This window comes from Pelophylax lessonae, assembly GCF_965119305.1.
Source record: "Pelophylax lessonae genome assembly, chromosome: 4".
In the NCBI taxonomy this organism is placed as follows: domain Eukaryota; kingdom Metazoa; phylum Chordata; class Amphibia; order Anura; family Ranidae; genus Pelophylax; species Pelophylax lessonae.
The window spans coordinates 490,615,826-490,629,173 of NC_138771.1; the positions used below are offsets into that span (position 1 = coordinate 490,615,826).

Here is a 13,348-nt window from a genome sequence, read left to right on the forward strand (position 1 = left end):
TGCGCCATGCCTGTGCCATGCCTATTCCACCACCTGCGCCATGCCTGTACCATCTGTGCCATGCCTATTCCACCACCTGTGCCATGACCTTACCACCACCTGTGCCATGACCTTACCATCACCTGTGCCATGACCTTACCATCACCTGTGCCATGCCTGTACCATCTGTGCCATGCCTATTCCACCACCTGTGCCATGCCTGTACCATCTGTGCCATGCCTATTCCACCACCTGTGCCATGCCTGTGCCATGCCCATTCCACCACCAGTGCCATGCCTATTCCACCACCTGCGCCATGCCTGTGCCATGCCTATTCCACCACCTGTGCCATGACCTTACCATCACCTGTGCCATGCCTATTCCATCACCTGTGCCATGCCTGTACCATCTGTGCCATGCCTATTCCATCACCTGCGCCATGCCTGTACCATCTGCGCCATGCCTATTCCACCACCTGTGCCATGCCTGTACCATCTGTGCCATGCCTATTCCACCACCTGCGCCATGCCTGTGCCATGCCTATTCCACCACCTGCGCCATGCCTGTACCATCTGTGCCATGCCTATTCCATCACCTGTGCCAAGCCTGTGCCATGCCTATTCCACCACCTGTGCCATGCCTGTACCATCTGTGCCATGCCTATTCCACCACCTGCGCCATGCCTGTGCCATGCCTATTCCACCACCTGCGCCATGCCTGTACCATCTGTGCCATGCCTATTACATCACCTGTGCCATGCCTGTGCCATGCCTATTCCACCACCTGCGCCATGCCTGTACCATCTGTGCCATGCCTATTCCACCACCTGTGCCATGACCTTACCATCACCTGTGCCATGACCTTACCATCACCTGTGCCATGCCTGTACCATCTGTGCCATGCCTATTCCATCACCTGCGCCATGCCTGTACCATCTGCGGCATGCCTATTCCATCACCTGTGCCATGCCTATTCCATCACCTGTGCCATGCCTATTCAATCACCTGCGCCATGCCTGTACCATCTGTGCCATGCCTATTCCACCACCTGTGCCATGACCTTACCATCACCTGTGCCATGCCTATTCCATCACCTGTGCCATGCCTGTAACATCTGTGCCATGCCTATTCCATCACCTGCGCCATGCCTGTACCATCTGCGGCATGCCTATTCCACCACCTGTGCCATGCCTGTACCATCTGTGCCATGCCTATTCCACCACCTGCGCCATGCCTGTGCCATGCCTATTCCACCACCTGCGCCATGCCTGTACCATCTGTGCCATGCCTATTCCATCACCTGTCCCATGCCTATTCCACCACCTGCGCCATGCCTGTACCATCTGTGCCATGCCTATTCCATCACCTGTGCCATGCCTATTCCACCACCTGCGCCATGCCTGTACCATCTGTGCCATGCCTATTCCACCACCTGTGCCATGACCTTACCATCACCTGTGCCATGCCTGTACCATCTGTGCCATGCCTATTCCACCACCTGCGCCATGCCTATTCCACCACCTGTGCCATGGCCTTACCATCACCTGTGCCATGCCTATTCCATCACCTGCCCCATGCCTGTACCATCTGTGCCATGCCTATTCCACCACCTGTGCCATGACCTTACCATCACCTGTGCCATGCCTGTACCATCTGTGCCATGCCTATTCCACCACCTGCGCCATGCCTATTCCACCACCTGTGCCATGACCTTACCATCACCTGTGCCATGCCTATTCCATCACCTGCGCCATGCCTGTACCATCTGTGCCATGCCTATTCCACCACCTGTGCCATGACCTTACCATCACCTGTGCCATGCCTATTCCATCACCTGTGCCATGCCTATTCCACCACCTGTGCCATGACCTTACCATCACCTGTGCCATGCCTATTCCATCACCTGTGCCATGCCTATTCCATCACCTGCGCCATGCCTGTACCATCTGTGCCATGCCAATTCCACCACCTGTGCCATGACCTTACCATCACCTGTGCCATGCCTATTCCATCACCTGTGCCATGCCTGTACCATCTGTTCCATGCCTATTCCATCACCTGCGCCATGCCTGTACCATCTGTGCCATGCCTATTCCACCACCTGTGCCATGACCTTACCATCACCTGTGCCATGCCTATTCCATCACCTGTGCCATGCCTGTACCATCTGTTCCATGCCTATTCCATCACCTGCGCCATGCCTGTACCACCTGTGCCATGCCTATTCCACCACCTGTGCCATGCCTGTACCATCTGTGCCATGCCTATTCCATCACCTGTGCCATGCCTATACCATCTGTGCCATGCCTATTCCACCACCTGCGCCATGCCTGTGCCATGCCTATTCCACCACCTGCGCCATGCCTGTACCATCTGTGCCATGCCTATTCCACCACCTGTGCCATGCCTGTACCATCTGTGCCATGCCTATTACATCACCTGTGCCATGCCTGTGCCATGCCTATTCCACCACCTGCGCCATGCCTGTACCATCTGTGCCATGCCTATTCCACCACCTGTGCCATGACCTTACCATCACCTGTGCCATGACCTTACCATCACCTGTGCCATGCCTGTACCATCTGTGCCATGCCTATTCCATCACCTGCGCCATGCCTGTACCATCTGCGGCATGCCTATTCCATCACCTGTGCCATGCCTATTCCATCACCTGTGCCATGCCTATTCAATCACCTGCGCCATGCCTGTACCATCTGTGCCATGCCTATTCCACCACCTGTGCCATGACCTTACCATCACCTGTGCCATGCCTATTCCATCACCTGTGCCATGCCTGTAACATCTGTGCCATGCCTATTCCATCACCTGCGCCATGCCTGTACCATCTGCGGCATGCCTATTCCACCACCTGTGCCATGCCTGTACCATCTGTGCCATGCCTATTTCACCACCTGCGCCATGCCTGTGCCATGCCTATTCCACCACCTGCGCCATGCCTGTACCATCTGTGCCATGCCTATTCCATCACCTGTCCCATGCCTATTCCACCACCTGCGCCATGCCTGTACCATCTGTGCCATGCCTATTCCATCACCTGTGCCATGCCTATTCCACCACCTGCGCCATGCCTGTACCATCTGTGCCATGCCTATTCCACCACCTGTGCCATGACCTTACCATCACCTGTGCCATGCCTGTACCATCTGTGCCATGCCTATTCCACCACCTGCGCCATGCCTATTCCACCACCTGTGCCATGGCCTTACCATCACCTGTGCCATGCCTATTCCATCACCTGCCCCATGCCTGTACCATCTGTGCCATGCCTATTCCACCACCTGTGCCATGACCTTACCATCACCTGTGCCATGCCTGTACCATCTGTGCCATGCCTATTCCACCACCTGCGCCATGCCTATTCCACCACCTGTGCCATGACCTTACCATCACCTGTGCCATGCCTATTCCATCACCTGCGCCATGCCTGTACCATCTGTGCCATGCCTATTCCACCACCTGTGCCATGACCTTACCATCACCTGTGCCATGCCTATTCCATCACCTGTGCCATGCCTATTCCACCACCTGTGCCATGACCTTACCATCACCTGTGCCATGCCTATTCCATCACCTGTGCCATGCCTATTCCATCACCTGCGCCATGCCTGTACCATCTGTGCCATGCCAATTCCACCACCTGTGCCATGACCTTACCATCACCTGTGCCATGCCTATTCCATCACCTGTGCCATGCCTGTACCATCTGTTCCATGCCTATTCCATCACCTGCGCCATGCCTGTACCATCTGTGCCATGCCTATTCCACCACCTGTGCCATGACCTTACCATCACCTGTGCCATGCCTATTCCATCACCTGTGCCATGCCTGTACCATCTGTTCCATGCCTATTCCATCACCTGCGCCATGCCTGTACCACCTGTGCCATGCCTATTCCACCACCTGTGCCATGCCTGTACCATCTGTGCCATGCCTATTCCATCACCTGTGCCATGCCTATACCATCTGTGCCATGCCTATTCCACCACCTGCGCCATGCCTGTGCCATGCCTATTCCACCACCTGCGCCATGCCTGTACCATCTGTGCCATGCCTATTCCACCACCTGTGCCATGCCTGTACCATCTGTGCCATGCCTATTCCATCACCTGTGCCATGCCTATACCATCTGTGCCATGCCTATTCCATCACCTGTGCCATGCCTGTACCATCTGTGCCCTGCCTGTACCATCACCTGTGCCATGCCTGTACCATCACCTGTGCCATGCCTGTACCATCTGTGCCATGCCTATTCCATCACCTGTGCCATGCCTATACCATCTGTGCCATGCCTATTCCATCACCTGTGCCATGCCTGTACCATCACCTGTGCAATGCCTGTACCATCACCTGTGCAATGCCTATTTCATCACCTGTGCCATGCCTGTACCATCACCTGTGCCATGCCTGTACCATCTGTGCCATGCCTATTCCATCACCTGTGCCATGCCTATACCATCTGTGCCATGCCTATTCCATCACCTGTGCCATGCCTGTACCATCACCTGTGCAATGCCTATTCCATCACCTGTGCCATGCCTATACCATCACCTGTGCCATGCCTATTCCATCACCTGTGCCATGCCTATACCATCACCTGTGCCATGCCTATTCTACCACCTGTTCCATGCCTATACCATCTGTGCCATGCCTATTCCATCACCTGTGCCATGCCTGTACCATCTGTGCCATGCCTATACCATCACATGTGCCATGCCTGTACCATGACCTCAAAGTCATGCAATTTTTTTACCTCGTTTTTTGCCGCGAAGCAATACCTATTACATTTTTGTTTTTGCGCCCCCCCAAAAATTTTGAGCACCAGCCGCCACTGCACTAGAGTAAAGCTGGCAATACACATAACCAAATTTGGACGGTTGAGCAGGTACTAGCTGAATTTTAATCCATATATGGGCAGAGAGGTTGTACAGAATTCGTTCTACTACTGGTTGAACAAACGAAAACAGACTCATGTTGTTGCATTAACCCTGCCTTGGACCCAGTGCACTCAGTAATCAGCTCTCAGTAACAGATCTGGTCAGTCACACTTCCTCCCCTTCTCTGCAGTATAAGTCTGTATAAAGACCCTTGCAAAAAGATGTATGAGAAACAGAGAACAAGAATAGAGCACTTAAAAAAAAAAAAAAAAAACACTTAATGTGCAAGAACAGAGCACTGTAGTGTGAGGGAAGGAAGCAGCATCTTCACTAGAACCATGACCATGTTGATTGAGCTCATTGTATGCATTCACATTCTTTATTTTCAGTTATGACTGGAGTATGCTTTTAATGTAATAGGATAAAAAAATACATTATGTGTTCCTAATTGCAGTCTTTGTAGTTATAGTTCATTTCTCTTCCAACAGGATCAATGTGATCAAACAGGAAAGCAGAATTGTATAGAAACCTCTGAAAAACCACAAACAAGAAACATTCCAAAGAATGCAGAGTGTACAGGAGAGGCCAACCTACACCCAGAAAGTGTAATTTCATCTCATTTAATATTCTTTTTTATGTACTATATATTTGACAGCTGTTTTTCAGTTACCATTTAAAGCACATTGATGGTTTAACTTTCTAGCACACACTAAAATCTTAAATTTTTTGGTGGCCTAACCCCAAATGAGAAAAAGGATGGGGCCGAAGGGAATTTGCCCCCTCGGTCAGTAATAATGAGATCTGTTGGGCTGGTGACTCTGAACAGAAATACTTCACTATTCAGACATCAATCAGAGCAAGACACACATTCAGGGACAGATGGATGGTAGTTAAATACTGTAGCTATTTGCTCTCTATTCAAACTTGTGATTACGAAGTCTGAAAGAGGAAAGTATTTCAGGACCAACTGCCTCTGCGGTTTTGAATTGTCGTGTGACCAAATGCCAAGAGATGCAATGGGAGCTGATTCTAGAAGATTTAAAAGGTGTCACACTAAATCATGATCTTTGGGAACACCCACATTTCACCATATTCACCAATAAATGGGGCACCATGAGACACTTTGCCGTACCATGAAAATGTTTTGTATGCCCTCCAGGTGAAATGATCCTAGTCCTCCCATGACTGGCCCTGTAATTTGGTCATTACTGTAATCCAGGGAATTGTGGGTGTTACAACATTGCTCTAAGGGTGCGAGGAGCTTAACTTTTTGGCCTGCAGAGTGCAAGGGTCAGAAATATGAAATGTACAGAGTGCAGGTGTCAGGAGTATGTAATCTAAATAGGGCAGATGTAAATAATACAGGGGCAGGTGTAAAAAATCTACCAAAAGTAGAGGTCAGCAGTGGGTAATGCACAGAGTGCAGGGGTCATGAATATGTGATGTACACAATACAGGAGTCATAAATACAGTATATACAGCCCAGCACCCCCCACAGATCCATGCAAACTTCCCTTTATGCATAACACAGCAGTACCCCCTATTCACACACACACACTGTATACACACACACACTATATATAAACACATCTACTTTTAGTTATACCCATATAGGCACTACATACACACACACACACACACACAAACATATACTTAAACATACACTTTCAATGTTATACCATATACACACGCACATACTGTAACATCCATATACACACACTGTATACCAGACATGCTCAACCCATGGCCTGCGGAGCGGTTTTATGTGACAGGCAACCTTAAACCTATGGCAACCAGTACAGCCTCCTTCGGGTGTATGCCACACTACTGATAGCAGTCATTACCAAGCCACTATTATGGCCTGCTCCCCGCTCTTCTCTTTCTTACCTAACACATAGACATGAGGAGAAAAGCCTTTAGCTGAGTGGATTACATCTAGTGGCATCAATTCAGGGGTTCTGAAGGTGGATTCTCACAGTTGTGTGATGAGCTTGGTGTCATTCCAAGAGCATGTGAGTGCATTATGTGTCATTTTAGTTTTGTTTATTGCACCATTAGGGGACGCACTTCCCTGGTCTGTTGTTTTTGTTTAGATTGCCAAAACAAGGACTGTGGACAATTTAAGGGATGGCTGCAAAGAACCCCGATATAGTGAAGGCTACAACGTTGATTCAGAGCTTTTTTGGCTGGTCACACATGAGCACCAGAGTGTGATTGATGGTGATCTGGTTAAAAAAAATTTGATTTTGTAATTGTAATTAAAAAGAGGGTAAACATCCAGTGGGGTTGGTCCCACAGAAAATTATGATCCTGATTGTTGTTGAAAATCTTTATTTTGCTATTCAAAATAAAAAATTTGAAATTCTGACCCATTTCATGGCGGCCAGCGACCGGTTACCAAATCTCTTAAGAGGCCTGCACTCTTCAAACGTTGAGCACCCCTGCTGTATACTATACACGCACATACATAAATAGACAAACAATCAATTACCCTTAAACAAATCCTCCTACATAAGTTGTATCTGTCTATTTGCAGTCTTCTCTTCTCTCTACATCCGTTCAAAGTGCTGTATTTATACAAGAAGTTACACAGGATGCCTTGTTGTTGGCCTTGAAGCTTCCGCATGCAATTGCAAATGTGTGTTAACTAAACTCCTGTTTTTAACCTACATTGTTAGACAGGTTTATTTGGTTTGTTAGCAGACTGGTGGGTAAGTATTTTAAACAAGGGACCGGCTGCTTTCCACACACCTTCATTTATCCCCCTTGCTTTTCAAGTGCTGTATTTATAAGCTTGTCTGGGCTGTCAGAAAAAAGGGGCGGGGTACGGAAGTTACACTCTGCAGAGCTCAGTGAGGAGAGGTCTGAGAGCTGATTGGAGGGAAGAGACACACCCCTTCACACAGCTCACAGGAACAGAGCTGAAGCTGTCAATCTGCTGGAGGTCCCTCCTCTGCCACCATTTTTCACATGGTGTCAGGAAAAATTGTCAGAAGTGATTCATGCTGATTGCAGTGGAATGAAGCAGCAGACAGAAATTACATTTAGCGCCTTTAATTGAGACAAGTACACACTATAGAGGGCTATGCTTTGTTCATATTTAATGTCTGAGGTTTACAATAACTTGCTGCTGCTGTCATCACACCTTTATAGTTTGTCAGCTTAAATATCTGTATGCATACTAACCCAGAACTAAATCATTGTATATGTTTTTAAACCATATTTGTTTCTTTTACCTTATAGAAATGTAACATTCAATCCAACTCCAAGTCACTCGTCATTACTTTTATGTATAAACGTAAAGAGAATAATCGCAGAGTGGAAGGGAAAAAGCCAGTTGCTTATTATGCAAAGAAGTCTGTAGACTCTGAAAACATTATCCTATATTCATACAAACTTGAAACAATCATTAACCCTTTGGTACCATGCTGTGCCCTGGAGGAAGGAGACAAAATAGAAATAATACGCAAAAAACAATCCAAGAACAAGAAAACCATCCTGTCATCACTTCCAGACTCCAACTATAATGTGTGTGGCAAAGGAAAATTTTTTAAAGTGCAATGTAAAGGATACACTGAAGGGGATGGCCCAAGACATATATTAAGTGATGGTAGATACAACTGGAAACAAAAACCTCTATCTGTGTATGGGCAAGAAGACCAGACAATAGAAGAGGCAATTCTAAATGATAAACGGTTTGATATAAACAGTCAGTTTAGTCTTAAAAATCCAAACCAATCAGCTTTGCATGAAAGGGACATATATTTGTCATTTCTTGACCCGGACGTGGTGTATACTATTCAGGTGACAAATAATAAGAAGCCAAATAGAAGACCTGATTCTGAGACCCAGAAAACTGAGGGCTTGCAAAGCTCTGATGAGAGAGAGAAAGACTTCCAGAATACAGATCAGACCAGACAAGAAGTTCCCCAACCTTCATCAGTTCCCCAATCTGAGCCCAAAGTAAAGCCACCTAAAATTCCTGAAATCCGGACACCTACAAGCAAGGAATTTTCAAGCGCATTTAATAATGTCAGTAAAGCTGGGAGAAAGCAGATAATATCAGACATGAGGGAAGATTACAGAGAAAATGTCATGTACAAGGAGCCCATGCTGATTACCACTCATCGACTACTGACTCAGCACTCAGACAGTGTGGGAATAATTGGGTATACATGTGACAGGGGTTATTATAGTGGTACCTTCTTCCTTCTAACTGAGAATCTGGGTCTCACCTGTTACCATGTTCTAAAATGTCTGATAGAGTCAGGATTTGACTGGGAACATAAACCTATACCCAATGGTGGAGTAATATTTAACTATGAGAGTGAATCAGCTGGACCGTTTGAAATCCATCAATGCGTTGTTACATATTACAATGAGAAATATGATTTTGCATTTGTACAGATTTCACCAGAAATGCCTGGAAAAGGCCTGTTGACATATGTGACCCCTCCCCCACAGAAAGGTGCTGTCAGCATCATTGGCCATCCAGGTGATTCATACAAAAAAATTGATCCTATGTGTTCAGTGGTGAATTTTCACAAAAGAGCTGACACAATCTTCAAAACCATTTTGTCTGATAAATCTTACATACATGTCCTTCTAAAATACAATTTTGAAATGCTGTCCAGTGACCAATATAGTACTTATGACACATGTCTTTATAACGGAGCCTCTGGTGGTCCAGTTTTCAATGATTGTGGGGGCCTTGTGGCAATGCACTCTGGGGGATATCTTGCTGACACTCATTTAGACAAGAAGAGCATAATTGAGTATGGTGTCAACATTGTTGACATTCTTATTATTGGAGCCACTCAAAGAAGAGAATTATGTTCATCATTTTATGAGGTTATTAAAAGTAACGAAAACCTGGATAGTTATATGCATAACTATACAAAGCAAGGAGAGCACTCAGACACAATGCAGCCTGTTATTAGGGAGTTTCTCAATTGTATAAAGGACATTCAACAGGCAGTGGAGTAAAATCCCAACCCCAGTAATAAAGTATATTTAAAGTCGCTGCTTTTTTTGCCTTTGGGTAGGGGAAGGTTAACCACTTAAGCCCCGGAGGATTTGGCTGCTCAAAGACCAGGGCCTATTTTGCGATTCGGCACTGCGTGAATTTAATGGACAATTGCGCGGTCGTGCGACACTGCACCCAAATGAAATTGACGTCCTTTTTTTCCCCACAAACGGGGCTTTCTTTTGGTGGTATTTGATCACCTGTGCAATTTTTATTTTTTGCGCTATAAACAAAAAAAGAGCGTCAATTTTGAAAAAAATAACAATATTTTTCAAATTTTTTTATATGAAATTCCCCAAAAAATGTAAAAATCAAAATTTTTTTACATTTTAGGCCAATTTGTTTTCTGCTACATATTTTTGGTAAAAAAAAATCGCAATAAGAGTATTTTGATTGGTTTGCGCAAAAGTTTTTGTGTTTACTAACTAAGGGAAAGATTCATGTCATTTTTATTGTTTTTTTTTTTTAACTAGTAATGGCGGCAATCTGCGATTTTTTTTTTTTTTTTTTTTTGCGGGACTGCGACATTGCGGTGGACAGATCGGACCCCTGACTAACATTTTTGACACTTTTGGGGGTACCAGTGACATTACTACAGTAATCAGTGCTATACATATGCACGGTTACTGTAAAAATGACACTGGCAGGGAAGGGGTTAACTTTATAAGAGATCCAGGGGTTAAGTGTGTCCCTAGGGGCGTGCTTCTAACTGTCAAGGGGCGTGGCTTTTGATGTAACCACAGAGACATACGATCCTACATAGCAGGATCGTATGATCTCTGCAGTTACACCAGGGAGAATGACAGGCGGCTTTGTTTACATTAGCTGCCTGCCTTTCTCCCTCTCCAGTGGGAGATCGCGAGTGACCGGCGGACATTGGAGCCGCCGGTCACTCGCACGGGGATGGCTCCTGGGTGAGCGACGTAATACTACGTTGCTTTGCCCAGGAGGGGCTGACTGCCGCAGTAAATGTACTTGCGGCGGTCGGCAAGTGGTTAAACACATGAGTACTTACTGTATATACTGCTTCATTACTAGGTAATTTTTCAGTGCTGTGGTAGGTTGACTGACAATTACTCTTTTGTGCAATGCTGTACCCAAATTAAATGATCTTTATGTTATAAAATATATCAAATAAAAATGGCAAGACAGTACAAACACCACCAAAATAGTCAGTAGTAGTGTTTATATTTGAGATTGCTGAGATTGGCCATTGCGGTGGTCACAAGGCACAAAGCTACTCTGATTGGCTCTGTGCATTTTTGACTGTGATCTAAACTGTCCAATGACAGCTTGATAACAGGCACTGTGAACCACCACAAGTATTGTTATCTAAGCCATCTGTTTTTGGCACAAGTATTGCCATCTGAATCTCATTAGGGAGATTTCCATGTACTTGCTATCCAGTAGACTCAACAGGAAATAAAGCATATATTTCTCTTACGTCCTCCGACAGTCGCCGCCCCTCCATATTCGTCACTATTGGGTTATTGACCTTTGCTCCGTAGGAGTAGCTAGGCAACAGAATATGTTAATATCAAATCTTTTAGCATATCACACCCCTAGGGGGAGGTCCCCTCAGTCAATACCCTTCTGCATCCTGCATTCCCTACTCAGTTTCAATTTGCCTAGCTTAGGAGTTAGCTGGCTGTTCCTGTGCTGGGGCTTTTCAGTCTCAGCCTTCTATCTTTTTTTGATTTTATTTCAAGTATTTCTCCCTTTCTTTTACTTAGCTGTTATTTTTCAGCATTAGTTAGTTCTTCGGATGAAGATGATCGTGCGGTGCTGGGTCTCGGGCTGGCTTTCCAGGATCCTCAGGGTTCTCAGGGCCAGTGGCTTCCCAGCCTGCCATCGAGCGTTCAGCTCAGGTTTCCCTGGCATATTGAACGACCCATCCCTGTTCGCTGCAGGGATGCTGCAGTGAGGTGGCTACCTCACCGGACGCCATTTGCGGTTTTGCACCGCAGTTTCACTGCGTCCGGGCTGTGACACTCCCTGTCCTCGGTGCAGCGGTTTGATCGCTAGTGAAGGCTCCCCACGCCATCCGGATGGTAAGTAGAATTCTGTGTGGGGACCTGTCTGTTTTGGGTGTCAGTCTGGGACTGTGTGACCCTGCATGTCTGTGTAAAAATGCTGCGCTCCCTGTCAGGTTCCTGTGTGGGATAGCTGCCTTTCTGTGGGCTGCAGGGGGGGGGGGGGGGGGCTCTCCTGCTCTGCTCTGCTCTGTGAGACATGCTGTGTGCTATGGAGACATGCTGTATGTGACATGCTTGTGAGACATGCTTGGCATACTGTGCGGCCATGTTTTTGTAGCCTACATAGGCTTTATAGGGCGGTCAGCTATTACATCACTTCCTTTTGCTCTGGGACAGCGATCGGTGGCAGCAGTCTGTGTGCTCTCTCCAGGTTTTTACCTTCTACTTTCCCTGTATTCCTTGCCCAGTGTTCTCTTCCCTGTGGGGGTCGGTGTATTCAGTAGAGTGCGGTGGGCTACGCTCGCCGCGGTCTTAAAGGGATAGTACTCCTTTTTTCAGATATTGCTGGGGCATGGATTCTCAGGAAAGCAAGTTTCCTCCCACCCTGGTGGGGGGGCCAAGGGGCTGCTGCTTCCCCCGAGGGGGCTGATCTGGCTACTATTGTGGCAAATTTGGCTGCTCAGGTGCAGATGCTAGTGGCTGATCGATCCACAAAACGGCCCAGGGTGTCCATTTCCTCTGATTCAGAGGGCGATGGGGCTGCTGTGGCTGGTGTGCCTTTCTCAGGGTCCCGCTTGTCTCTAGACCTTGTGGGGTCTGAGGGGGAGGCTGAGGTAGAAGGGGTTGATAATTCTCCCCCTGGCTCATCTGAAGAGCTTGCAATCATGGATGAATTGGTTGCTTCTATCAAGCAAACACTGCATTTGGAGGATGAACCATGTCCTCCTGCCTTGATGGCCTCTTATGGGACGCAGAGGAAACGCAAAACGTCGCAGGTTTTTCCTTGCTCTGCGGAATTTCAGCGCGCTGTTGATGAGCAATGGCGCAATATAAAGAAACCTTTTGCTGTGCCAAGTAGGTTCAAGCTGCGTTATCCCTTTACGCCCGCTACTGATGAGCGTTGGTGTGTGCCGCCTCAGGTGGATCATGCGGTGGCTGTTTTGAATAAGTCTACTGCGATTCCTGCTGAGGAGACCCCGGTGTTCCGGGATCCTACGGACAGGAGATTGGAGTCCCTTGCCCGTCATACTTATACGGTTGCTGGTTCTATGCTGAAACCTATTTTTGCTTCCATTATGGCAGCTCAGGCTATTGCAGATTGGACGCAGGTGCTCAGGCGCATCCTGGTGGCTGACTCTGCCCCGCCAACTACATTGGCTATGGTGGATCAAATTCATCAGGGTGCCATGTATTTGTGTGATGCGGACTTAGATTTAGTCCCTTTGGCTGCGCGTCTCCAAGGTGTGGCGGTG

At 47.3% G+C, this 13,348-nt stretch overlaps 1 protein-coding gene and 1 long non-coding RNA gene across 2 annotated transcripts in view; both read left to right on the forward strand.

Annotated features, from left to right (window-relative positions):
* LOC309553223 overlaps positions 1-5,479 on the forward strand; it is a 62,515-nt gene extending 57,036 nt beyond the window's left edge. The window contains exon 2 of the long non-coding RNA XR_014225150.1: positions 5,363-5,479. This is a non-coding gene — a long non-coding RNA (uncharacterized lncRNA). The remainder of the gene's footprint in view (positions 1-5,362) is intronic.
* Positions 5,480-8,142: 2,663 nt separating this feature from the next.
* LOC309552714 (serine protease FAM111A-like) lies at positions 8,143-9,860 on the forward strand (the record flags this gene model as incomplete). The annotated part of the gene is made up of 1 exon (XM_082253639.1): positions 8,143-9,860. The coding sequence occupies exon 1, from the start codon at positions 8,163-8,165 to the stop codon at positions 9,858-9,860; it is 1,698 nt and encodes a 565-aa protein (XP_082109765.1). The 5' UTR covers positions 8,143-8,162.
* Positions 9,861-13,348: the final 3,488 nt, after the last annotated feature.